Below are 27,795 nucleotides of genomic sequence, written 5' to 3' on the forward strand. Positions count from 1 at the left end.
GGGACTCCTCAGTCATGCAAAGCTGCTCTGGTGCCTCCAAGGCTGTGCAGTTGTCATCTGTGTGCTACTCCACCCCCAGCATGGGGATGAACCCAGGTGAATAGGTGGGTGACAGAATGAGCCCAGGTCAGGCGGTGCAGGAAAAGAGCTGGGAAAGCACTTGTCTCCTTTATTGAACACCTGCAGGGGGCACCTCTGCACTGACCAGGCAGCCAGAGAAGCAAGTAGGCAGGCGGTGGGGGGCAGAGAAGCATGGGGCAGGAAGACGCCCACCCTCATTTCCAGTCCTTGAAAAATTGCTTGAAGATGGGACTCTCACGGCCCTGGGGCAGAATCTCCACCTGCAGGGACAGCGGGGGAGAAGTCTGGTTCACAAAGTTGCACGTCTGCCTCAGCCCGGGAGGACAGGATGGGGCCAGAGCCAGGGAGGAGGGTGTGGGCGCCCGGCCTGAGTCCTTGTGCAGTCCAGGCCAGGAAAGCTCCCCTGGATGAGCCACAAGATGAGAACCAAGGTTTCAGGGACACAGACTGAAGCAACAGACTGCTTCAAGGACGTGGATGCACAGTTCAATAAACGCCACCAACTGTAGGTGAGCCCTGTCAGCTCCCCGCGGGATGACTTGTGGACACTGTGCTGCGGCTGGAGGGGTGGCACCAGCCAGGGGCAATCGCCCAGAGGAGGAGCACCCAGTTCTCTGTGTGCCCAGGGGAGTGCTGCCCAACATCCTCTTTGAAAATAAGTATTTTGACATTTTGAAGGATTGAGATGGGCTTTCCCACTGGATGGGTCTAAGAGGGAGGCCTGGTTGTTCCTGACAGTGCCCGAGGCGCTCTTGCCCTTCCTGGCCAATTTGAGGGGTCAGGGGCCACAGGAAGAGCCCTAGGAGGAGGGCTGGGGGCATAGGCATCTCCTCACCTGGGTGTTCAGGGCATACTGCATGCGCGAGATGAAGCCCTCGGCCACTTGCAGGGCCGCCTGCCGCTCCTTCTCATTCGCTTTTCGCCCTGGATTATAGGAAGGAGATTTTTAAAAAGAGCAGGGACCCTCTTTAGCCCCCATCCCATTTTTCTTGAGGAAATTTAAGGGAGTCCACAGAAGAGCCAGCAATTTTTACAATAAATAGACCAGGGGTCTCAAGAATGCTGAGGGGCTCTTTGGAGATGTGGAGTCAGTCCCTTAAGAATTTTCCTACACTGGTAGCACCAAGGTAGATGAAAACCCCTCTTCTGCCCGGGTCTGATCATGCAAACCTGTTCTGACCTGGGCCCCTTGAATATTTCAGGGAGAGGAACAGGTGTTCACCCTAACATCAGACTGTGAGGTTACAGGTCTCCTTTTCCCCCAGGACCCCTCACCTCTTGAGTTCATCAAGCCTTTTCTGAAAAACTAAATAAGACAAAGGGTACAATTTATTATAGAGGTGAACTTACTCCCATAATGCCGGCAGAGCTACACTGGCCTAACGGTTATGCTAACTAAGTGCTTACAAAAATGAAGACCCCACATAATCCAGTCATTTCTGCTGGCAGTCCTGAGAACTCAAACTGCTCATTCCAGGCTTTTTTATTTTTATTTTTTCTGAGACACAGTCTCGTTCTGTCGCCCAGGCTGGAGTGCAGTGGCACCATCACAGCTCACTACAGTCTCAACCTCCCAGGCTCAAGCAATCCACCCACCACAGCCTCCCGTGTAGCTGGGACCACAGGTGCACGCCACCACACTCAGCTAATTTTTGTTTTTTTGTAGAGAAGTGATATTTTGCCACGTTGCCCAGGCTGCCACACATTTTTCCAAGGAAATGATGCCGAAACGATGCCATGATGTGGTTGTCTCTCTAGGCAGGCTATAAAATGCCATGAACTACAATGTATCTGAAATTAATGTGCTGGATTCCTTCCTCTGTCAACTGACCAGCTGCCCCCCTACCCATGAGATCCTTCTCTTCCTGGCCTCCCAAGTCTCCTGTTTCTCCTCTGGTTTCTCTTTCCATAGTGGTTGGGTTCCTTGCTCCGGTTTATACATGCTTCTGTGGGTCTCTGGGAACCCCCCTCTGCTTATTGGTTCTATGGGATATGTGCCCTCTGGCAGTAGAGAAAAGGCAGCCCTGCAGCTCACGCACGCCTCTCTCTTCCCACTTTTGCTGCTCCCAGCTCCTTCCTTTCACCTCTATCTCTGCTGAGTTTCAGAAGCAATACTATGAAATGCCTGGTAGCAGCTATCTGTAGATACCCACCTACTTGTCTGCCTTCCTGACCAGGCTAGGGTCTCGCATTTTCTCTGCCTTGGTTGACCCCACAACTGGGTGTTGAGCAAATGCTATTGCTGAAAATTCTCAGACCCTAGACAGAGACTCAGAACAAGTTTGTTTCATTTTCAGTCAAACCAAGTAGAACAGGTTCTGCCCAATAGTGTTTCTATTTCCAGAAGATAGAATCTCTTGGAAAAACAAGTTCTACAGGTTCACCACTCACTGCATAAAATGATGTTTAATTTGTCTAAAATTCATTTCTGTCAAACCTTGAGGCAGAATCCCAGGATCAGGGATCCCAGAAGCCCCGAAAGTCTAGAGCTTGGCTAGGGCAGTGGTTCTCAAAGTGTGGTCCCTGGCGCCAGCGGCACAGACGTAACCCGGAAACTTGTTAGAGATGCCCGTTCTGCCCCACTCCAGACCTAATGAGTCAGAATCCCTGGGGATGGAGCCCAGCCATCTAAACAGGCCCTGAAGTGATTCTGAGGCTTGCTGAAGTTTCAGAGTCATCGTCTAGAATTTAGGAGGTGGGAACAGCAAAGAGAAAATGGCGAGGCAGTGGCTCATGTCTGTAATCCCAGCACTTTGGGAGGCCGAGGCAGGCGGATTACTTGAGGTCAGAAGTTTGAGACCAGCCTGGTGGTGAAACCCCACCTCTACTAAAAATACAAAAATTAGCCAGGCGTGGTGGCGTAGTAGTCCCAGCTACTCGGGAGGCTAAGGCAGGAGAATCGCTTGAACCCAGGAGGCGGAGATTGCAGTGAGCTGAGATCACGCCACTGCACTCCAGCCTGGGTGACAGAGCGAGACTCCGTCTCAAAAAAAAAAAAAAAAAAAGAAAGAAAACAGTGATGCCTGTGCCATGGCTCACGCCTGTAATCCCAGCACTTTGGGAGGCCAAGGTGAAGATCACTGGAGCCCGAGAGTTTGATACCATCCTGGGCAACACAGAGAGACCCCATCTCTATCTTTAAAAAACATTTTTTAAAGAGAGAGAAAATGGCCAGCCAGAAGCATGCAGGCTCCCTGAGGCTGTCTTTTACAAGCAGCTAGACAGGCTGAGCCCTGCAAAGGGAAGCCTGCCCAGGTCAGAGAAGCTACAGGCATCTCAGGCTGTTACAGAGGAGCCACGTACCCTTCCAGATATAGATCTTGCCACAAAGCCCGTTGTCCAGCACGAAGCAGTCATCAGATATCAGCAGTTCAAGGGCAAAGGGGCTGGAGTCGGCCACCTTGGTCAGGTTCATCTGTCCAGTGGCATCAGAGACCTGGGGAAGACGGACAGTGCCTGATCTCACCCCCCACACACCAGCCCTCACCTCAGCCTGAGGTGGGGGAGGCTGGCCCTCCCTTGCTCCCTCCCACTCTGCCCCGCTGCCCACCGCCCAGGTCCCAGGAGCACACAGGAGAATGAAGACCTGAAAAGCAAATTCCAGGCAGCCACACTCCCTTCCATCACCCCAATCCCTGCAGCACAGGGGCCCCGAACCCATTTGGAAATTAGGTGGATTCCAAATTACAAAGAAATGCACAGAATTCAAGAAAGAAAAGCTCAGCATTGGCTTCAAGCCTTCACCAAGCATGGGCTGGAAGTGAGGTGCACTCATCTCCTCAGCAGGGCATGCCTTCCGCCCACTCCCCATCCTCCTCTCACTCCCAGTCCTGTATAACTCCCCACCTCCCACCCCGGTTCCAGCCCCACCTTCCCCCTGCCTTCTCCCCTCCACCCTGCTTGCACGCAGCTGTGCTGTGCAGGCTCCCACCCTCCCTGCTGCCGGGTCCCAGGGCAGGCTTGTGGGGCCCACCTTATACAGAGCTGCGGCCTGGGCGTTTGCCTTGTCAGCTGTGAGGTCTTCCTCGGGGTTGCCCTCCTTCAGAGCAGGCTTGGGGCCCAGGACCTGCAGGGGCCGGAGCAGGCCAGGTTTATAGGGACCCTTGCCCTGGAACTTCCCAGCCCATCATGCCCAGCGCCACAGCTTCTGGTGGGGCAAACTGCGCCCTGCACTAGGGCACCCAGCAGAGGTGAGGTGAGTGTCCAGCCCACCCCACCAGCGAGGCTGCTCAGCCTCGAGGGTGAGCATCTACTCAGAGGGGCACCCTGTGAGCTGGCCACAGCCCAAGGCAGTACCCCAGATGCCCCCTGCCACCCTCCACCGGCCACCCTCAGGCCTCAGCTCATCACCACCTCTCTTGGCCACTTTCAAGCAGAGGCTCCTGGCTGCCCACTCCAGTGTCCCCCAACCTGGATCATCTCAGCAGGCTCCTCCCCATCAGTGACAATCTCCACCTGGGCCTTGCCCTGTCGCTCACTGTCCCGGATGGCCAGGGCCAGGTCTCTCGCCTTGTTGCGTTCCAGGATATTGGACTTTCCACCACACCAGGCGAAGATGTTCTGCAGGGAAGCAGGAAAGCCCAGGTCAGAGCCAGGTGCCTGTATCCTGCTCCCCGGTTCAGAGAAGGGCCCACAGCTCTCCCTCTCTCCTCTCTGAACTGTCCCTGAGGCAGGACAATCAGGAAGGCAGAGCAAAGCACAGAGGGCTCTCTGAGAATGCCCACGACCACCCTCTGCACCTGTTTCTCTGCCCACCTGCCATCTGTCTTCCTTCCTTTTTTTTCAAGACAGGGTCTCACTCTGTCATCTAGGCTGGAGTGCAAAGACATGATCACTGCAGCCTGGACATCACAGGCTCATGCAATCCTTGCACGTTAGCTTCTAAGCAGCTGGGACTATAGGCACGTGCCACCATGCCTGGCTAATTTCTTAATTTTTTGTAGAAATGGGGTCCCACTATATTGCCCAGGCTGGTTACAAACTGCTGGGCTCAAGCCTCTTTCTTTTTCTTTTTTTTTTTGAGATGGAGTTTCACTCTTGTTGCCCAGGCTGGAGTGCAATGGTACAATCTCAGCTCACCGCAACCTCCGCCTCCTGGGTTCAAGAGATTCTCCTGTCTCAGCCTGCCGAGTAGCTGGGATTACAAGCATGTGCCACCATGCCCGGCTAATTTTGTATTTTTAGTAGAGATGCGGTTTCTCCATGTTGGTCAGGCTGGTCTCGAACTCCCGACCTCAGGTGATCTGCCCACCTCAGCCTCCCAAAGTGCTGCGATTACAGGCGTGAGCCACTGCGCCCGGCGCCTCTTTTTCTTCCCATCACATATCTCCTATGTTTAAACGTCTCTTACCACCTATCTCCACCTACTAGAAAGTGAGCTTCATTAGGACATGAAGGTTTTGTTTGGCTTTGCTCACTGCTGTGGGTCCACTGCTAAAACAGAGCCTGGCATGGATTTAGGTGCAAAATAAATATTGACTGACTGAGTGAAAGACTGGATGGGTGAGTGGCTGAATGTCTCCTTGAGCGCAGCGTCTCACACTCCTACCCGCTGCCCTGCCTGGCAGAGCCCCTGTCACCTCTCCTCTTCTGGTAATGGCAAAGTCTGTTCACCCATCCCCTTCCTTGTCTCAGCACGTGTAGGCCTCCTCACCAAGAGCTCCTGGATTGATTTCTCTGCCCCAAATCTTCACCGCCACAAGATGCAGCCCATACTCCTCAGCCAATCAATCTCCTCGTGACCTGGGGCTCACCTTCCACCTTCCTTAGCAATTTCCCTCTCGCTGCTCCTGTCCCCCAGCCCGGGTCCCAGTCTCATTAGACCCCTGGTGTGTGCATGTCTACACCTTTCCCCACCTTGGTGGCTCAGCTCACCTTCTCCCTTTGCCTGGAGTGGCATCTCCCCTCATATAGGTCTAGTCCAATGTCACCTTCCTGGGACAACTGGCTTCGGCTCAGGCTAGAGGGCCCCTCCCTGCCTCAAGCCCCCCCAGCACATGGCAGCTGTCCCCCTTAAAGTCCTCATCACATCCTGCCTCAGGTTATGGCAAGTGACCGGCCCATCTTGGCTGCCTCCCCAGAGCGAGCTTTTATGGTCCCTGTGCTGGCTCAGAGAGGGCATCATAGATTCACTGAATGAAGAGATCAGTGACTGAATTAATGAATGGTCTGGCAGGCAGTGAACTCAGAGGCTTCCAAGAGGAGGGAGAAAGCTCCAGAGCATCAGAGGCAATGTCTAGATGGCAGAAGGAGGCTGGCATCAGTCCTTACAAATATAGGGATGTTCTCCAATGGTCAGAGGGCTCTGACTTGGAATGGGCTTACAGCTTCTCAGCTTCTCTCCCTCTTTCCTGGCCTCCTGCCCCTCTGTCCTTGTAAAGGATGGTGCCAATACGGAGTGTTCAGTCTCGCCAGCCTACCTACCTGGCCCAGGTCCAGGATGAAGCAGTCCCCAGTGTTGAAGCTGTCCCAGTTCAGTGCCCGCTCGGTGGCACGGATATTCTTCTTCCCCTTCACCTGGTAGAGTTTCTTGATGGCAGCTGGGGCTCCTGTGGAGGTCTTGTGAAATGCTGACTCCACACCACCTTCCTGCAGCCCAGACAGCCCATCTGAGTGGACTGACAGGAGACCCAGAGCCCTTTGCACCCCATCCCACTGGGAGACGGGCAGAAAGGTGGGGATCTAGCCCCAAAGGCACCCGGGTCTTCTGCAGGTTAAGAACCAGCCAGAAGCGGGGCTGGCTCTGAGAGAAGCTGCAGGGTGGGGGTGCCTGGAGGTAGGCTCTGACCTGGTACTTGAGGCCTCGTGGGAAGTAGCTCATGAAGAGGTCGGACTCATTGCCCTGCACCTCGCGGTGCTGCACAGGCCGCTCTCCCAGCAGCGTGTTGAGGTGCACAGCCAGCACGGCACAGGCCCCCTGCTCATCCCGGGATGACTGCTGACCTGGGACAAGTGGGAGAGGGCAGGGCAAGGCCCTTGTGATCCATGCCAGACCCCTCCCTCCCCTGCCTGGGCCTAACCTTCCCCCATCCAGATCCCCTTACCTATCCACAGGTGCAGATGGGAAACCTCTTCTGGGCCATTGTGCAGCACTAGGTAGGAGTCCCCCGAGAAGAAGATGCCCTGGTTCTCTCGTGCCACGGGCACTGGCTTCAGCTTCTCCACCCGCCACACATGCAGGCCTGGATCCTGCACTGAGCCTGGGAATGGAGAGCCACTGCGAGAAGAGAGAGGGTTGACAGCAGCCAGGACCCACTGGCCCAAGCACAGCCCTGGGCAGGCCTGGCGACTGCAGATGAGGAGAGCGGTGGGGAGGGGCAGCCCTTGGAGGTGAAGAAGGGGAAGTTGTGAAAGGAGATGGGGCATGCAGCTTACCTCTGGGGAATGGCTGTGTACATGCTGTCTTCAGATCTGGAAAGAAAGAAGAAGCCATTATTATTACAAATGCCGCAAAAAGGACCTCTTGCGTGGGGCTGGAGAGGGCCTTCCCACTGGCCAAGTACTTTCATATTCGTCAACTATTTCATCTCTAGGAGCCCTAGTTCCATTATGCAGACAAAGAAAATGAGTCTCAGAAATTCTAAGTCTAAGGCCACACACACACAGTTAGTGAGTGGTTCATGGAAATAAGGTCTCTGACCCCTGGGCCAGGGTCTTCCCTCTTCTGAGATCTCACAGAAATTAAAATAAAAGCAGAAATTAACAGAAAACAGAAACAAGAGAGAAGAGTAATGAATCTTTTTTTTTTTTTTTTTTTTTTGAGACTGAGTTTCACTCTGTTGCCCAGGCTGGAGTGCAGTGGTCCAATCTCACCTCACTGCAACCTCCGCCTCCCGGGTTCAAGTAATCCGCCGGTCTCAGCCTCCCAAGTAGCTGGGGTTACAGGCACCACTATCACACCTGGCTAATTTTTGTATTTTTAGTAGAGACAGGTTTTGCCATGTTGCCCAGGCTGGTGTTGAACTCCTGACCTCAAGTGATTTGCCCACCTCAGCCTCCCAAAGTGCTGAGATTATAGGCATGAGGCACCATGCCTGGCCTCAAGTTGGCTTTTTTTTTTGAAGACAGAGTCTCACTCTGTCACTCAGGCTGGAGTGCAGTGGTGTGATCTCGGCTCACTGCAACCTCTGCCTCCTGAGTTTGACTGATTCTTGTGCCTCAGCTTCCCAAGTAGCTGGGATTACACGCCCACACCACCACGCCTGGCTAATTTTTGTATTTTTAGTAAAGACAGTGTTTCACCATGTTGGCCAGGCTGGTCTTAAACTACTGACCTCAGATGATTCACCCGCCTCGGCCTCCCAAAGTGCTGGGATTACAGGCGTGAGCCACTGCGCCCAGCAAGTTTTTTTTTAAAACCAATAAAATTGATAAATCTTTAGACAAACTGATTAGCAGAAAGAGAAAACACAAGTCTCAATACAGAAATGAGAGATATGAGATCACCACAGATTTTACAGATATTAAAAGGATAAAGAGAATATTATAAAAACTTTATGCCAATATATTCAACCACTTACATAAAATGGGCAAATTCCTTCAAAGATACAAATTATGAAAGTTCACTCAAGAAGACACAGATTATCTGAACAGTGCCCATATCTATTAAGGAAAATAAATCTGTAGTAAAAAACTCATTCCCCCCAAAACCCAAGCCCAGATGGCTTCATTGGTAATTTCTACCAAAAATTTAAAAAGGATATGATATCAATTATACACAAAATCTTCAAAAAAATAGATCACAGAACATTTCTCAATTCATCCTATGCTGCCACCATTCTCCTGATAACAAAACCAGATAAATAAATTACACAAAAAGAAAATTACAGATCAATATTGCTTATGAACATACACATAAAAAAATTTACAAAATTTGGCTGGGCACAGTGGCTCACGCCTGTAATCCCAGCACTTTGGGAGGCCAAGGTGGGTAGATCACGAGGTCAGGAGTTTGAGACCAGCCTGGCCAACATGGTGAAACCCTATCTCTACTAAAAATGCAAAAATTTGCTGGGTATAGTGACACGTGCCTATAGTCCTAGCTACTCAGGAGACTGAGGCATGAGAATCGCTTGAACCCGGGAGGCAGAGGCTGCAGTGAACTTAGACCATGCCATTGCACTCCAGCATGGGTGACAGAGTGAAACTCCATCTCAAAAAAAAAAAGAAAATTAACAAAATTTTAGCAAATGAAATCAAATAATATATCAAAAATAAACCATGATGACCAAATGAGGTTTACCCCTGGAATGCAAGGTTGGTTTAATATCTGAAAATCAGGGTGACTATAGCTAATAATAATGCAGTGTATATTTCAAGATAGCCAAAAGAGAGGATTTGAATGTTATCATCACAAAGAAATGATACATGTTTAAAGTGATGGATACACTAATTACCTTGATTTGATCATTATACAATGAAACATCACACTGCACCTGCTAAGTATGTACAACTATTATCTGTCAATTACAAATTTAAAATAAATAAATAAAGCAGCTCACAATGCAAAAAGAAAAAAAAAACCACCAAAATTTGAAAATCAATGCTATCTACCCTATTAACAAACATCTATGTGTAATCATCTCAATAGATGCAGAAACAGCATTTAGCAAAATTTCTTTTTTTTTTTATTATTATTTTTTTTATTTTTGTTTTTTGAGACGGAGCCGCACTCTGTCGCCCAGGCTGGAGTGCAGTGGTGCAACCTTGGCTCACTGCAAGCTCCGCTTCCCAGGTTCATGCCAATTCTCCTGCCTCAGCCTCCCAAGTAGCTGGGACTACAAGCACCTGCCACCATGCTCGGCTAATTTTTTGTATTTTTAGTAGAGACAGGGTTTCACCATGTTAGCCAGGAGGGCCTCGATCTCCTGACCTCGTGATCCACCCGCCTCAGCCTCCCAAAGTGCTGGGATTACAGGCGTGAGCCACCGCGCCCGGCTAGCAAAATTTCTACATTGATTCCTAGTTTTAAATTTTTTCAAGCCTGGGCAATATAGGGAGACCCCAACCCTATAAAAATTTTAAAAATCAGCTAAGGCCAGGTGCAGTAGCTCACACCTGTAATCCCAGCACTTTGGGAGGCCGAGGTGGGTGGATCATGAGGTCAGGAGTTCGAGATCAGCCTGGCCAACATGGTGAAACCCCATCTCTACTAAAATACAAAAACTAGCTGGGCGTAGTGGCATGCATCTGTAATCCCAGCTACTCGGGAGGCTGAGGCAGGAGAATTGCTTGAACCCAGAAGGCAGAGGTTGCAGTGAGCCAAGATCATGCCACTGCACTCCAGCCTGGGTGACAGAGTGAGACTCTGTCTCAATAAATAAATAAATAAATAAATAAATAAATAAATAAATAAATCAGCCAAATGTGGTAGTGCAAGCCTGTAATCCCAGATCCCAGCTACTCAGGAGGCTGAGGAGGGAGTATCGCTTGAGCCCAGGAGGTAGAGGCTGCAGTAAGCCAAGATCATGCCACTGAACTGCAACCTGGATGACAGTGAGACCCTGTCTCAAAAAAAAAAGAAAAAAAAATTTTTTTTTACCCACAAACTAGGAATAGAAGGAAACCTCCGTAACTTGATAAAAAGGCATCTATTAAAATACAACAAACAAACAAACAAACCCTTCGCCTAACATTATACTTAATGGCTGCTCTAATTCTAAACTCCCTCCCTGGGAAATTTCACCCACTCCCAGGCATCAGCTATCAATTCTGTACGCCCAGCTTCCCTCAAATGCCAGAATGATGAACATCATCCTTATTCTGTGGGCCAATGGGAGCAACTTTTTCTGGACAAGTCATTCAAAGGAAAAAATGCTAAACACAAACATTTTAAAAAAATATATTATCTTTTGAAAAAATTCAGAAAATGCAACAGCTACAGCTCCACTCACTGTCGCTCTCATAGGTTCCCATCACTAGAGGATTTCTTTTTTTGGCTCAAAATGCAGAGATCACAGAGCCAGCATGCACTTCGTACATAATACAATTCATGCTGTGCATCCATTCGGACAGAGTTTGTGTAAGGTGAGCCCCAGTGGCACGGGGTAAGGGCTTGGGGAATTGGAGGGTAAAAATGCAAGTTGGCACCATCGGGAGATTCTTGGGGGCTGGGGCAGCAGGATCAGGAAGTGCAACATTTGGCAGGGGCCAGGGAAGTCGGGGGTCAGGGGAAGGTAGATGACAGAGCAGAAGGTATTAAGTCTGAGTAGGAAACAAAGAGGGACAGGTCAAGGGCAGTGATGATGGATGTGAAATACTGTGTGAATTATGACTTTCCTTTTCCTTTCCCAACCTACAAAATAGTGGAAGGCATATTTTGGCACCACGATTCCGGAGGAGGAGCCACAGACAGCAGAGGTTTGCAGAGGGAAACTTTAAGGTTTCTCCATCCCACAGAGGATCACATGCTGTGCCCACATCCCCTGCAACAGGCAGCCCGGCCTGTGACCCAGGCCTGAGATGGTGAAGTGGCTGCCCCAAGCTGAAGCCATCAGGGAGAGCTCAGGAATGAGACATGGAGTGCACCAATTGTCAGCTTTACTATTTTTCATTCTGTGTTTAACTCAAAATCAGGCAGCCAACATGCCAGAGAGCCACATCAGGGTTTGGATGAAAGGGGTTTGGCAGGCAGGGTGCAGTGGCTCAGGCCTGTAATCCTAGCACTTTGGGAGGCCAAGGTGGGTGGATTATTTGAGGTCAGGAGTTTGAGACCAGCCTGGCCAACATGGTGAAACCCCCGTCTCTACTAAAAGCACAAAAATTATCCGGAAATCACTTGAACCCGGGAGGCGGAGATTGCAGTGAGCCAAGATCTGTGCCACTGCACTCCAGCCTCGGCAATGGAGCAAGACTTGGTCTCAAAAAAAAAAGAAAAGAAAAAAGAAAAGAAAGGAGTTTGGCTGCCCGTTAGAATGACCATGGGACCTGATTAAAATGTTGGTACTGAAAAATATTCTTTGCTTGGCCAAACTTTAATCAGGCTTCTGAACCTCCCTGTAGGCCCATCTGTGTGCTTGTAAAATCCAGTTTTAGCAAAAGAACCCTGCTAAGGCCATTTAGCCAGAACCCCCTACCCTCGATATCTGGTCGATCTGATAATCGTCGATATCTGAATGGGTTCCTCATCCCCCTGCCCCCGCCGCCCCTGTGATGTCTGATCACTCTGGCCTGTATTAAGCAAGAATCCTGTTAGGGGCCGGGCGCAGTGGCTCATGCCTGTAATCCCAGTACTTTGGGAGGCCAAGGCGGGCAGATCACCTGAGGTCGGGAGTTCCAGACCAGCCTGACCAACATGGAGAAACCCCGTCTCTACTAAAAATACAAAATTAGCTGGGCATTGTGGCGCATGCCTGTAATCCCAGCTACTCAGGAGGCTGAGGTAGGAGAATCACTTGAACCTGGAAGGCAGAGGTTGTGGTGAGCCGAGATCACGCCATTGCACTCCAGCCTGGGCAACAAGAGCGAAAGTCCATCTCAAAAAAAAAAAAAAAAAAAAAAAAAAATCCTATTAGGTCAGTCTAGCCAGCATCTCTTTATCCTTGACATTTCCTCTTAGTAATTTTCTTTCTTTTTTTTTATTTTTGAGACAGAGTCTCACTCTGCTGCCCAGGCTGCAGTGCAGTGGCACTGTCTCAGCTCACTGCAACCTTTGCTTCCTGAGTTCAAGCAATTCTCCTGCCTCAGCCTCCTGTGCAGTGGGATTAGAGGCACACACCACCACGCCTGGCTAATTTTTTGTACTGTTAGTAGAGATGAGGTTTCACCATGTCGGCCAGGCTGGTCTTGAAGTCCTGACCTCAGTTGATCACCCACCTTGGCCTCCCAAAGTGCTAGGATTACAGGCATGAGCCACTGTGCCCGGTCCATATTTTTTTTCTTTAACAGTGCCCAAGCCCCTGGTCTGAGGATCTGATTCTACAGGTCTGGAGTGAGGCTTGATCACTCATACTTTGAACATATGCTCAAATTGATGGTGGTACTTCCAGTGAATTCTGTCCAGAACAGTGTCAAATGCTCGCCTGCACATTAGAATCATTTGGGGGCTTTTGAAAAACCCCAGTGCCAGCCAGGCATGGTGGCTCACACCTATAATTCCAACACTTTGGGAGGCCGAGGTGGGTGGAATGCTTGAGCTCAGGAGTTCAAGACCAGCCTGGGCAACATGGTGAAACCCTGTCTCTACAAAATATACAAAAATTAGCTGGGCGTGGTGGCACATGCCTGTAATCCTAGCTACTTGGGAGGTTGCAGCACAAGAATTGCTTGAACTTGGGAGGTGGAGGTTGTAGTAAGCCGAAATCACACCACTGCACTCCAGCCTGGGCGACAGAGTGAGACTCTGTCTCAAAAAAAAAAAAAAAAAAAAAAAAAGTAATTTACAGAAAAATAAGAAAGAAAAACCCCAGTGTCTAGCTTCCGTATTGGACTCATTAAAACCAGACTCTCTGGGTGGAGCCTGGATGTCAGTGTTTGAGAAGCTCCAGATGACTCTAATGCTTGGTCAGGGCTGAAACTCCTGCTGCCTCATCAGATCTCTGTCCCAAGACCTTTTGTTACAGTCTCTCCTGGGGAAGGGTCCACCCTGACCTCTGGCCTTTCATTCTTTCCCCTTTCCCAGCCCTCTGTCCAAGCCCACAGCTCCTCGAGCTTCCTCAGTGTCCACGTTCACCCTTATATCCATTAAAACCCCATCATCCTAGGCTGGGTGCAGTGGCTCACGCCTGTAATCCCAGCACTTTGGAAGGCTAAGGCGGGTGGATCACCTGAGGTCAGGAGTTCAAGACCAGCCTGGCCAACATGGTGAAACCCCATCTCTGCTAAAAATACAAAATTAGCCAGGCATGGTGGTGCGTGCCTGTAGTTCCAGCTACTCAGGAGGCCGAGGCAGGAGAATCGCTGGAACCCGGGAGGCTGAGGTTGCAGTGTGCTGAGATGATGGCACCACTGTACTCTAGCCTGGGCAACAGAGCAAGACTCCGTCTCAGAAAAAAAAAAAAAAAAAAAAAAGATTCCTCATCCTTCCAGGCCTGTATGAAGCCCCAGCTGTCCAAGGAAACTTCCAGGACATTCAGTGGCCTCCACCTTCTCTGGGAGTCCTCCCAGCCCTCTCCCCTGGGAGCACATACTTTAGCCTGTTTTATAGCATAACCTGGCTGCTTCATGTCTCAACTGAAGCATGGTGGCACATGATGGCACAGAGGACACACCTGATGCCTCTGTTCCTCAAGCAGCCCAGGAATGAGTCTATTCAACTCCACTCAAGGTCTGTGCTGGGGGCCTGGCACTGGGGGAGAGGTGCACAGAGACAAAGAATAGCCCATGTTTCATGGTTTAGCTGCAGGGTGCAGTGAACAAGGGAGCCATCGTACCCAGTGAAACCGCAGACAAACTTCCTCTGGGTGGAGAATGTCACAGAATCACAGATGTCAGCATTAGAAAGTGCTAAAGTTGGCCGGGCGCGGTGGCTCAAGCCTGTAATCCCAGCACTTTGGGAGGCCGAGATGGGCGGATCACGAGGTCAGGAGATCGAGACCATCCTGGCTAACACGGTGAAACCCCGTCTCTACTAAGAAATACAAAAATAGCCGGGCGAGGTGGCGGGCGCCTGTAGTCCCAGCTACTCCGGAGGCTGAGGCCGGAGAATGGCGTGAACCCGGGAGGCGGAGCTTGCAGTGAGCTGAGATCCGGCCACTGCACTCCAGCCTGGGCTACAGAGCGAGACTCCGTCTCAAAAAAAAAAAAAAAAAAAAAAAAAGAAAGTGCTAAAGTTCTTATCTAGTCCTGCTCTGCCTGCACCGCCCTACACACACCCACACACGCATAGTGCAGAAATCTCTTCTATAGCATCCCTTACCATCCTCTTCTTGAAGGCTTCCAGTGATGGGGAACTCACCACCTTACCAAACAGCCTCTTCTACACCTCTTAAAGACTTTACTTTTCCCCACTCTGCCATAGTGTGGTGAGTTACGGACCTGCCCATCTCCACTACCACACTGTAGGGTCCTGTAGGGCAGGAAGTGTATTTTGCCTCTGGATCTAGCTGGAACCTCATGCAGGTGCTCAAAGAATGCATTCGATTAACTGGACCTGCTGGGCTCCGATTATTAGACTGGGGTGGCACCTAAGGGATAGCCCAGGATTGCAAAAGGCTGGGACAGGCTGGAGCAGCCCCAGGAGGCAGACAGCAGGGGCTAGAGGTCCCATCAGACTGCCATGGGGCTGGGGGTGGGGAGGAGGCAAGCCCTGCTGGCTGTCCCATGGTCCTGACTCAGGCTGTCTTTGAGGACACACTGGGGGACCTGGGAGAGGGGGTTGCCGTTACACACACCTTTAAGGAAAGACTTGACAGCCGTCAGAGGGACAAAAATCCTGCCGGGGTCCAGTGGTACCTTTGCCTTCCTCAGATCCTGATTCCACTGACCCCCAATAGGTCTCTTCCCTTCACAGTCCCTGCTTGCCCCTAGGTGTGAAATGAAACAGCACCTCCCCTTCTCCTGGAGCAGGGGTGGAGAGGTAGGTGTCCACACTAGAAACCACGCCGAATCTCCCAGCCTGGGACATGGCATTCTCAGAATCTGGGTCCAGAGGCCTCATTTGGGGATTCCAAATGGTTTTTCCCCTGATACCAAATAGGTCTCCTATCCTTCCCCAGGTTCCACCACTTCCTCCCTCCCCACATCCTACCTCAGACAGTCCACCTAGACCCTCAGCCAAGGTCTTCCAGAGTTTGCAAAATAATCAAATGTGCCACTTGCATTTGAATTCAAATGGCTAGGACTGCCCTGCCCCCTCCCCAAGCCACTCCCAACCAAATAGCCAGTCACACCACAGTCCTGTCTTGGGGACAGGCAGCTTCTAATCTGATTTCACCTCCAGTCTGGCTGAGGGCCTTCAGGAGCAGTGTGGTGGCCTCTTTCAAGAGGTCTGGCACAGCTGGGACAAGCCCTGACCCAAGAGTCCCTCCACGTGCAGCGTGGGCACAGCCCATCCATCCTTCCAGGCAGCTTCGCGGCTGCCATCAGATCAGGTGCCTGGAGCCTGGCATTAGGCTGGCAGGACAGTGGGCTGAGGGAACACCACCCCGGCACAAAGTGATATCCAGAAATGTGGATCTCTGTTCCCAGACCACCACCGCCGGCCCTCGCCTGCCCACCCAGGAGGGTACCAGCTAGCCTCGCTGGCAGCCACCCTGCCACCTCCACCTTTCAACACTCCTACCTTCCTTTCTTGCTCCTACTTCTGCTTGGTAGGTTCGTCTTCCTTCCAGCCTGCCCCACCCAGCTTCTCACTTCCCTCTTACTTCTCTGCCTGCCCCACCCACCAGCCCCACCCCTGGGCTCTTTCCCCAGCCGGTGTGGAGGCCATGTCCCCCGACAGGGAGGGGCAGGCAGTGCTGGGAGGCCAGTAGGCCTGAAGCAGAAGAGCAAGCACTGGGGTGGGCAGTGGGTATGCCAGGCCGTCTCCTCAGAGGGGCCCACAGGGAGGCTGGAGGTCCACATAGCCCCATCACAATGGCCTCAGCCCGCTGCAGGTCACAGCCAAGGCAGATCAGGGAAGGCATCTCTGAGTATGAGACCAGCAAGGAAAGCCATGCTCTCCATTCAGGGCCTGGAGCAGGCGCTGCACAGCCCCCACCGCTGCTGGGTTAGTCACATTTCCTGGGCAGGGTCACTGGCCCCACATCCCTTTTTCCTCCTCCCTCAACTTGTCTTTCTCCTTGCCCCGAAAGCAAGTGTTTGATGTTTTTTTTTTTTTTTTTTTGAGACGGAGTCTCGCTCTGTCACCCAGGTTGGAGTGCAGTGGCCGGATCTCAGCTCACTGCAAGCTCCGCCTCCCGGGTTCACGCATTCTCCTGCCTCAGCCTCCCGAGTAGCTGGGACTACAGGCGCCTGCCACCTCGCCCGGCTAGTTTTTTGTATTTTTAGTAGAGACGGGGTTTCACTGTGTTAGCCAGGATGGTCTCGATCTCCTGACCTCGTGATCCGCCCGTCTCGGCCTCCCAAAGTGCTGGGATTACAGGCTTGAGCCACCGCGCCCGGCTTGTGTTTGATGTTTTTTAAGATCAGCTTTTTGGTTTTTATTTTTATTTTTTCTGAGACAGGGCTCACTCTGTCACACAAGCTGGAGTGCAGTGGCATGATCACAGCTAACTGCAGCCTTGATCTCCTGGGCTCAAGCGATCCTCCTGCCTCAGCCTCCTGAGCAGCTGAGACCACAAGCCTGCACCAACACGCCCGACTAATTTTTTTATTTTTTCTGGAGACAGTCTTGCTACCCAGGCTGGTCTAGAACTCCTGAGCTGAAGCAATCCTCCCACTTCGGCCTCCCAAAATGCTGAGATTACAGGCACGGGCTACTGCGCCTGGTTAAGCTCAGTTCTCAGGGAGTGGCTGAGGCCATAAAACATTCTTTGTCATCTTCCGCGTGCCACGCTGATGCCTCTCGGGTCTCTACCCATTGGTCTGCTTCTCATTCACCAGATGTTTATCATCATGCCTTCTGGGCCTTGGGCCCTCTGAGAGACAGCCCATCCTGAGTTGACCCGGGGCAACTATCCTTCCTACATCACAGTCACGGGACCCGAGACCATACCCTAAAGCACGTCTCCTCCAACTCAGGCTTTCCGGAGGACACTGAGGTCCTGAGAGCCCAAAAGACTGCCCACAAACACACAGGGAGCGGAAGCCCCTGCAAGGGAGGCTCCCATTCCCTTCTGAATCCCTGGAGGAAGGATGAGCGGACTCGGTATGAGGCTCCAGGAGAAAGTGAGCACCCAGTTATGCAGCCACACAAGCGTGGCTCCTCTGCCACGCTTGAAGCCAAGCTGGCCTGTCCTGGAAAGGTATTGGTCAGTAGGCTGGCTTGAGACAAGGCTCCAGGTTCAGGGTCAAGGCCTGGGGCACTGGAGCAACATCTGGAACAAGTCTTCCTAATTAGCAGACCTTCAAACCAAACCTCATTATTTGACTGCATGGGAAAAGTCTGGAGAAAATACAGTACTGGATGGGCTGGGCATGGTGGCTCACTCCGGTAATCCCAGCACTTTGGGAGACTGAGGCAGGCTGATTACCTGAGGTCAGGAGTTCAAGACCAGCCTGGCCAACACAGTGAAACCCGGTCTCTACTAAAAATACAAAAATTAGCCAGGCAGGGTCATGGGTGCCTGTAATCCCAGCTACTGCAGATGCTGAAGCAAAAGAATCGCTTGAACCCAGGAGGCGGAGGCTGCAGAGAGCGGAGATGGTGACACTGCACTCCAGCCTGGGAGACAAAGCAAGACTCCATCTCAAAACAAACAAACAAACAAAAAAAAACCAACTGGACGAATGTTTCTTATTGAAATGAAGTTGATAAAATTTCACTAGAGCAAGACAGGAAGTTAAATGTTCTCCCCAGAGAACATGGCCTGTAGCTAGCATCCAAGTGTCTCCATGACCAAACTGCCAGCCTTAAAAATAGGGTAGTGTGGGCCAGGCACAGTGGCTCACACCTGAAATCCCAGCACTCTGGGAGGCCGAGGCAGGTGGGTCACGAGGTCAGGAGTTCGAGACCAGCCTGGCCAGCAAGATGAAACCCCCATCTCCACTAAAGATACAAAAAATTAGCCGGGGGTGGCAGCGCACGCCTGTAATTCCAGCTATTCAGGAGGCCGAGGCAGGAGAATCACTTGAACCCAGGAGGCAGAGGTTGCAGTGAGCCGAGATCGTGCCATTGCACTCCAGCCTGGGTGACTGGGCAAGACTCTGTCTCAAAAAATAATAATAATAACAATAATAATAGGGTAGTTTGGTGGAGGGTGGGAGGAGGGAGAGATTCAGGAAAATAACTAATGGGTACTAGGCTTAATACCGGGGAGACAAAATAATCTGTACAACAAAGCCTCAAGACACAAGTTTACCTACATAACAAACCTGCACATGTACCCCTGAACTTTAAAGTTTTTTTAAAAAAGAGAAAAAAGGGTAGTTTGCATTGGAATCCCAGTAGGGCCTAGTTCCCACAAAACCAGAGGCTGGGCCGTTAACCTGGTAGAGTGATAAGAGCTAGACAATTTGGCTCCTTATTCGCTGTGCAAGTGACTTCACCTCCTGGAGCCTCTCTGTGCCCCAACCTATAACACGTGCACACAGTTAAATGTGAAGAGGAAATGAGATCCTATGATTAATGAGCAAATAATACATGCTCAATAAACCCAAACTTCTTTCTCTTCCCTTTAGTTTGCACTGTGCCAGCAGCACCAGGGGGTAGCAATGTGCCTGGCCCCTCCCCTAGCTCCGAGTTTCTCCACAGGAGGAAAGAACGTTAAACCACAGAGCACTCTCCTGTTTCCATTCCCAGCCCCAGCGCTGGAAAGGTTCATTGATTTTGGTCACACCAGCGCATACCTTGGGTAGCTCTTAAATTCTTGATTGTGTGACCCACGGAGGGGACAAGGATCAATGGGAATCACTGTTCCTCACACTCAGCCTCTCTAGGCTAAAGCCTCTCCCATCACCACAGGAAAAAAAAAAACGGGGGAGAGGTTTCCACATTAACAGCTAAACAATTGACTGGGCGCAGTGGCTCACACCTGTAATCTCAACACTCTGGGAGGCCATGGCGGGCGGATCACCTGAGGTCAGAAGTTCGAGACCAGCCTGACCAACGTGGCGAAACCCTGTCTCTATTAATAATACAAAAATTAGGCCGGGCGCGGTGGCTCAAGCCCGTAATCCCAGCACTTTGGGAGGCCGGGACAGGCGGATCACGAGGTCAGGAGATCGAGACTATCCTGGCTAATACGGTGAAACCCCGTCTCTATTAAAAAAAATACAAAAAACTAGCCGGGCGTGGTTGCGGGCGCCTGTAGTCCCAGCTACTCGGGAGGCTGAGGCAGGAGAATGGCGTGGACCTGGGAGGCGGAGCTTGCAGTGAGCTGAGATCCGGCCTCTGCACTCCAGCCTGGGCGACAGAGTGAGACTACGTCTCAAAAAAAAAAAACAAAAAAAAAAAAAAAAAAAAAAATTAGCTAGCTGGGCGTGGTGGCGGGCGCCTATAATCTCAGCTCTCAGCTATTCGGGAGGCTAAGGCAGGAGAATCGCTTGAACCCGGGAGGCGGAAGGTGCAGTGAGCCGAGATCTCGCCATTGCACTCCAGCCTGGGCAACAAAAGCAAAACTCCGTCTCAAAAAACAAACAACAACAACAGAGAAACTAAAGGGCTGGTCGCTCAGCCTAGGACTCTTGGGAGAGGCTAGGAACTCAATGCACATGCTAATGAGTTATCTGGTAACGACGCTCTAGAACTAGTTTTTTACCAGACGCACAGTGTTCCTACCCTTGTGGTCTCCCCTGAGCACTACTGCTTAGTTTGTCCCAAATGAAGTAAAATAAAGCATTTCTTTAGCACGGACCCAACCTCTCCCGCCTCTTCTTACAGGAAGCCAGGAAACGGCGCGCCCCTAAGAGCGGCCCCCGGCTGTGGGAGAAGAGGAGGGAGCGGGGCGCCCCCGAACCGGTTAAGCCCGTTCGACCCCTACAGAGGGAGCCCGGGTCCCCGGCGACCGGACCCCGAAGCGCGCTACTTGCCTGCCAACACCTTGCTCCGGGGCTCTGGGCGCTGTCTCAGCCGCCCCCCGCCCCCTGGAGCTGCGCGGCCAGGAGCCGCCCGCAGTGAGTCAGAGGGAGGGACCCAGCCGGTCTGAGCTGGCGGGGCGCCCCTATGGGAGACTGGGGCACCCGAAAGGGTCCTAGAATTGGGGGTGAGAAGGAAGATACAGGGGAAGCTAAGGACAAGCTTATTATGCTGTAAACTTTGCGAGAGAATTGCAGTGTTCACTTCCATTCAATCGTTAGGTCCCCCGCCTCAATCGCCCTGCGAATAGCTACTGTTCTGTGAGAGCCTACTATGTGCTTGGTGCGCCCTCACATCTACCATCATTATTCCTGCTGGAAACATGAAGTCTTGAGGAGGCTCAGAGAGGGTAAGTAACTTGTCCACAGTGTCACACTGCTAGTTCAGTAGCAGAACCAGATTTTTTTTTTTTTTTTTTTTTTTTTGAGACAGGGTCTCACCTGTCGCGGGACCTGGAATGCGGTGGTGTGATCATGGCTCACTACAGCCTCAACCTCCCAGGCTCAAGCAATCCTCCAGCCTCAGCCTCCTGAGTAGCTGGGACTGCTTTTTTTTTTTTTTTTTTGAGAGACTGGGTCTCACTCTCTTGCCCAGGCTGGTCTCAAACTCCAGGGCTCAAGCGATCCTCCCGCTTTGGCCTCCCAAAGTGCTGGCATTACAGGCACGAGCCACTGCACCCAACTGCTGAACCAGGATTCTAACCCAGGCTGATCTGACCTGCAACACCCGATCCTTCTCTTCTTTATTCAGAGGAAAACAGGCCAACCAGTGTCTGCACCAGGAGGCCTGGCCTTCTGGAAATGTGTTGGACAGCAAAGGGTCTACACTTCTGCTTTGGCTCCTGAATGTGACATAGCCAACCCATGAGAGATGTCAGTTGACAAAGAGCATGAGGGTCAGGCCATGGCCTCGTGACACAGTGGTAAGATCATTTTCTGGGAGGCAGCTTCAAAAATCCCAACCAGAATGAGTTTTTCTGAAGCCCACGGGTGGGGCCTGGGGTAAGGAAACAATCTTGCTCTCTGGGTGTCCTCAGACAAGCACACTCCAGCAAGGAGTGCACAGAAACCATCTCCCTCTGCCTACTATCTGCCTTTCTTTGACCAATTCTGCTCACTCTGCAGACTCAGCTTAAATATCCCTCCTCTGAAACTCCCACCTCAGGCTCCCCAGGTATTCTGGACATCAAGCCACTGGGCCACCTGCATCTACACCCCCATGGAACACTTCTCAGGCATACCCCAAAGCAAAAGTGGACTTGGATCCATGGGCAGCCCGGCCTGCTTCCAGACAACTGGGTCTCTCCAAGGTCGTTCAATAGTCCTCCCAGAGCATGCAGTTTTGTTTTGTTTAGGTCAAATTTATAGTGAAATGCACAAATCATGTGTAGATTTAAATGAGTTTTGACAGATGCAACACCTATGTAACCCACATCCCTCCCAAGATATAAAACACTTCTATCACACTGGCAAGTTCCCTCCCCACCATGTTTTATGGTATACCACAGGTGCCTCCTCCACCACAATGTTAGCACCTCTAGCCAGGTACCATGTCAAGTCATCCCTGCAACCTCAGCACCCTGCATAGCACCCAGCAGGTAATAGGCACTCAAAAAAATTTTTACTGAATGTATTAACAGATCAGACAGCAAAACCCCCACATTCTTTTTTTTTTTTTTTTTTTTTTTTTTTTGAGACGGAGTCTCGCGCTGTGTCACCCAGGCTGGAGTGCAGTGGCGCGATCTCGGCTCACTGCAAGCTCCGCCTCCCAGGTTCAGGCCATTCTCCTGCCTCAGCCTCCAAGTAGCTGGGACTACAGGCGCCCGCCACCACGCCCGGCTAGTTTTTTGTATTTTTAGTAGAGACGGGGTTTCACCATGTTAGCCAGGATGGTCTCGATCTCCTGACCTCGTGATCCGCCCGCCTCGGCCTCCCAAAGTGCTGGGATTACAGGCTTGAGCCACCGCGCCCGGCCAAAACCCCCACATTCTAATACTGCCCAGATTCTGTTGCCTTGGGATAATCCCTTAAGACTTCCTAGCCACAGATTCCTTATCTGTGAAACAACAACAGAAGCCCCCATCCTCTTACCTTGGAAGGTTGTGAGGATTCAATGAGAGGCTGCTTTTTTTTTTCTTTCTTTCTTTCTTTTTTTTTTTTTAAAGACAGGGTCTCACTCTGTCACCTAGGCTCTAGAGTGCAGTGGCATGATCATAGCTCACTGCAGCCTTGAACTCCTGAGCTCAAGTGATCCTTCTGCCTCGGCCTCCCAAAGTGCTGGCATTACAGGAGTGAGCCACTGTGCCCAGCCGGGAGGATCTGCAAAAAGAATGAAGGCCTGGACAATGCAAGGTACCATTACCATTATTAATAAACTCCTACTTCTAGGATGAACATCTGGCTGAAGAAAACCAGGAGAGAGAAGCATTGGACACTGGCTTCCAGGCTTGGCTGCTTGGGCTCTGGCCAAGGTCTGGGGATATCCAGGACAATCAGCTTTCTGCTTCTGTGTCCGTAATCTCGGGGTATGGACTCATTTCCAGTGCTGAGAAGTTCTGAAATTGCAAGATTCTTCCTAGCAAGTTCCTGACCTGTCTTCTAACTACCATGCCATGTGGCCCTCTCTGGGCCTCAGTTTCCCATCTGTGAATGAAAGCACTAGACTCGAAGGGTCCCTTCTGGCTCCTCTAATTCCAACCCAGAGGCACAGCTCAGGCTGAGCAGTTGCATTTCCTCATCACGGGGGACTGACAGGGATCTTTTGCAATGCTTAATTCCAGCATCAAAATTCCCCCAAATATTCGTGTTTTTTTTTTCTTTTTTTGAGATGGAGTCTCACTCTCGTCGCCCAAGCTAGAGTGCAATGGCACAATCTCAGCTCACTGCAATGTTCCCCTCCCCAGTTCAAGTGATTCTCCTGCCTCAGCCTCCTGATTAGCTGGGACTACAGGCACACGCCACTATGCCCAGCTAATTTTTTTGTATTTTTAGTAGAGACGGGGTTTCATCATTTTGGCCAGGCTAGTCTTGAACTCCTGATCTCAGGTGATCCTCCTTCCTCGGCCTCCCAAAGTGTTGGGATTATAGGTGTGAGGCACCTCACCTGCCCCAAATATTCCTTTGAAGACATTAATTCGGGATGCTTCTAGCCATTAAATTTGATTTGCAAATGAATTTTTCTGGATCACCTCACAGGCCCTGGGGAATGGCCAGGGGTCTGGGTGGCCATATTTTCCGAATAAAGCTCAAAACCAAAACTTTGGTTTTGCCTTTTCTTAAATCACTGGTAGGTGCTCAGGGGCAACCAGAACAGTGACATGCTGGAATTCCTTGTGACTTCTTGGGAAAGTGGGACTGTCCAGTACAGCATGAGTGGTCTGGGGAGGGCACCAGGTGCCTGGGATGGGGGTACTAGTCCCCCCAGAAGACAGGTTTACCCCCGTACAGCCAGCGTCACACTGGGTACTCAACACCATAACAGCTAACACTACTGAGTGCTGCCACTATATGCCAGGTGCTATCCTCAATATGATTTTCTCATTTAATCCTCGCATTTACTCTCTAACATAGATCCTCTTATTATCCTCTTTTGACAGACGAGGAAACAGAGATAAAGTAGGTCAAAATCACTTGTTCTAGGTCCCACTTAGTAAGCGGTAGAGGATGGGTGGGAAGCCACGTTGTGGGAGTCCATGCCCTCCCCACTATCACTGCATGCTGGCGCCAGCTGCGAGTCCTTTCACATGCAACGAGCAAAGAGCTAGCTCAGCTCTTTATTTATTTATTTATTTATTTATTTATTTATTTATTTATTTATTTGAGACACACTCTGGCTCTGTCGCCCAGGCTGGAGTGCAGTGGCACCATCTCGGCTCACTGCAAATTCGGCCTCCTGAGTTCAAGTAATTCTCCTGCCTCAGCCTTCCAAGCAGCTGGGATCACAGGCATGTGCCACCACGCCCGGGTAATTTTTTGTATTTTTAGTAGAGACGGGATTTCACGATGTTGGCCAGGCGGTCTTAAACTCCTGACCTCAAGTGATCCAGGAGACCTCAGGAGACCTCAGTCTCCCAAAATGCTGCGATTATAGGCCTGAGCCACCTCGTCTGGTCTCAGCTCTGGCTCTAGATACCTTGCTTAAAAAAATATATTTCAAAATAATTATAGACTCACAAAAAGTTGCAGAAACAGTACTGAGTACTGATAGATGCTGCAACCTAGATGAATTTTGAAAACATGTTGCTAAGTGAAAGAAGCCAGTTACAAAAGACCACATACCGTATGGTTCCATTTATATGAAATGTTCACAAAAGCCAAATCTATAGAAAGTAGATTAGTGGTTGCCTAGGGCTGAAGAGGATGGAGGGGGCTGGGGAAGGGACTGCTAATGGGTACAGGTTTATTTTGGGGATGATGAAGTGTTCCAAAATTAGATTGTGATAATGGTTACACAACTCTGAACATACTAAAACACTGAATTGTACACTTTAAATGGGTGAATTATATGGTATATTATATCTCAATAAAATTGTCAACAAGCAAACAAAAAGTGAAAGGGCTTTGTAACCTTTGAGTTTCCTGACCCATCTGCACCCCACTTAAAAAAATTAAAAAGGTCTAGGGAAATCCTATCACCCAGCTTCTCCCAAAGGGGATTTCTTACATAACTATAGTAAGTGTACCTTCCCTTTTTTTTTTTTTTTTTTTTTTTTTTGAGACAGAGTCTCACTGTGTAACCCAGGCTGGAGGGTAGTGACAAAATCACACAATCTCAGCTCACTGCAACCTCTGCCTCCTGGGTTCAAGCGATTCTCCTGCCTCAGCCTCCCAAGTAGCTGGGATTATAGGCATGTGCCACCACCCCCGGATAGTTTTTGTATTTTTAGTAGAGATGGGGTTTCGACATGTTGGCTAGGCTGGTCTTGAAACCCTGATGTCAGGTGGTCTGCCCGTCTCGGCCTCCCAAAATGCTAGGATTACAGGCGTGAGCCACTGCGCCCGGCCATACCCTCCCTTTTAAGGCGAGGCTCTTGAAGGCCCAGACCTTTTCTCTAGTGCTTTGAGGTCTGATCCTGATGATAATAACACCTCACTCATACTACGGACTTTACAGTTCACAAAACACCCCTCCTCCTCACCCCCTCTCAAACTCGGTTTATTTTTATCATTAAAGCAGAGTTGAAGGCCAGGGTGGACCACAGGTTTTCTTGGTCACAAGAGACTTCCTCCCTCCCTGGGCTCCCCTCTGTAGTGGTGCCAAATAAAAATTTGATCCCTCAAGCCTGTGGTAACCAGCGCTAATATGCACAGCCAGTCCTGGGCAGGCCTGTTCATTATTGTGAAACACTACTGATTGCACACTCTTACATCGAAAGGGCCCAGCACCTCGCCTGGCCCAGCCTTGCCTTCCAGGCCTGGGCTGGGTCTCTCAGTCCAAATTCTCACAAGAGGGCCAACTCAGGCCAGAGCGCGCCCCTCTTTGTGCCTCAGTTTGCCCACCTAGAGGTTAGTCCCGCAGGCGTGGCGGGTACATCTCAGGATCGGCAGAAAGTGCCACTGGGAGCCCAGCCGGAGTCGCGGGCCTTGCGCCGGGCCCACTGTCCAGATCCAGGGCTCACGAGAAAAACGAGGACTCAGGAGAGCTGCACGCCCGGCCAGGGCCCTAGAACCCTACGAACTACAAATCCCAGCAGACAGTGGGCCGCGGGGCGGGGTCTCGGAAGTTGCGGCCTGCGGTGCCTTTGCTGAGCCCAGGTCCGGAAGGCCTTCGGGGACGGGAGAACCACAACAGACCGGACACACACACACGGTCTCTCACACACACAGTCACACACACACGCTCGCGCGCGACGGGGAGCACAACAGACCCCCCCCCGGACACACACAGTCACACACACACACGCTCGCGCGCGACGGGAACACAACAGACTCCCCCACCCGGACACACACAGTCACTCACACACACACACACACACACACACACAGTCACACACACACACACACACACACACACACACGCTTGCGCGCGCCCGCGCTTCCTGGCCCTACCCCTACAAACTACAAATCCCGGCAGGCAGCGGGACGTGGGGCGGGGCCTTGGGTGCTGATCCGGACGCAAAGATTGTACCAGGCAGGGTGGGGTTCCGGTGGCTGGGTGGAGGCTCTCCTGCTGGGGAGGAGATGGCCTTCTCTTCTCACAAACCCAGCTCCCCACCCCTGCACGCGCCGCTCTGTCCTGGAGTCGCTGTTCCGAGCCCTCCTTCTCTGCGAACCTGAGCCCCGCCGTGTCCTCCCTACGAGGTTGGGGCCGTGGGAGAAGAAGATGGTGGGTAGGGGGTTGGGCCCACAAGCTAGTAGGGACGCAGAGTGGCCTCCTGAACCCTTCCTCCATCGCCTAGAGCAAACTCCCATTCCTGGAGGGAGGAGCAGCCCAGACCCTGAGACTGGACTAGGTCCGTTAGGGTCCCTGTGTGGCCTGCAGGACTCATGGAGAAGCCCCCGGAAGGCCTGGGTCCTCCAAGTCAGGGATGTAGGTTCCAGGGTGTTCAGGCCGCGGTATCTGACCATCGTCGGCGCCCTGCGCCCAGGCATCAATTTTGCATGGCAGAGTCAAAGTGAGGTTAGGAGGCTGCCCGGAGGTAATAACCAGGTCACTCGCATTCACCATGCTCTCTCTCAAAGCACTCTCCTCACACCTCAGGGTCAAAAGTCAGAACTCTTGTCCTAACTTCCCAGGTTGCCCAAGGAGCTTCTGAGGCGCTACAGAAGGGACTTACCCAGACCCTTCAGTGCAAGCCAGGAACTCAGGGTCCGGCCTGCTCGGTGGGATGAGCTGTGCTGAGGCCCTACTTCATCCACCCTCCTGGGCCAGGGCGGCCTCTTTCCAGAGGCCTCTTCTCAGCTGATTTCTGGCTCCCAAGTGGGAGACTCAGGTTACACCTGTATCGGGAGCAGTGACACCACAGTGGCCAGCAACTCATTGGACTTTCTGTCTCCAACTCCATTTTCAGCTTTTACACTTCCTGATCTGGGCATATACTGCTACATCCTGGATCATCAAGGAAGGAGGAAAATACTTAGTCAATGAAGGTTTAGCCATGA

At 51.3% G+C, this 27,795-nt stretch overlaps 1 protein-coding gene and 2 long non-coding RNA genes across 8 annotated transcripts; 2 read left to right on the forward strand and 1 right to left on the reverse strand.

The window, feature by feature from the left end:
* Positions 1-135: 135 nt before the first annotated feature.
* Positions 136-27,562, reverse strand: CAPG (capping actin protein, gelsolin like). Of its 6 annotated transcripts, none has more exons than XM_009184557.4 (10): positions 27,471-27,562; positions 7,456-7,491; positions 7,125-7,297; positions 6,869-7,023; positions 6,505-6,669; positions 4,492-4,641; positions 4,055-4,147; positions 3,385-3,517; positions 917-1,005; positions 136-341 (listed from the first exon to the last, which is right to left on the reverse strand). In XM_009184557.4, exons 2-10 carry the CDS (start codon positions 7,476-7,478, stop codon positions 276-278), a joined length of 1,047 nt encoding a protein of 348 aa, XP_009182821.1. In that variant the 5' UTR covers positions 7,479-7,491; positions 27,471-27,562; the 3' UTR covers positions 136-275. The 6 variants fall into 6 exon arrangements, with proteins under 6 accessions (XP_009182821.1, XP_003908952.1, XP_009182817.1 ...); XM_003908903.4 differs by lacking the exon at positions 27,471-27,562 and adding an exon at positions 20,650-20,734; XM_009184553.4 differs by lacking the exon at positions 27,471-27,562 and adding an exon at positions 16,301-16,398.
* Positions 20,738-23,592, forward strand: LOC103877107. The gene is made up of 3 exons (XR_636677.4): positions 20,738-21,044; positions 21,446-21,617; positions 23,083-23,592. It is a non-coding gene; the product is annotated as an uncharacterized LOC103877107 (long non-coding RNA).
* On the forward strand, positions 26,218-27,795 carry LOC103877106. The gene is made up of 2 exons (XR_636676.4): positions 26,218-26,994; positions 27,430-27,795. It is a non-coding gene; the product is annotated as an uncharacterized LOC103877106 (long non-coding RNA).

Source organism: Papio anubis, chromosome 14 (genome assembly GCF_008728515.1).
Source record: "Papio anubis isolate 15944 chromosome 14, Panubis1.0, whole genome shotgun sequence".
NCBI lineage: Eukaryota > Metazoa > Chordata > Mammalia > Primates > Cercopithecidae > Papio > Papio anubis.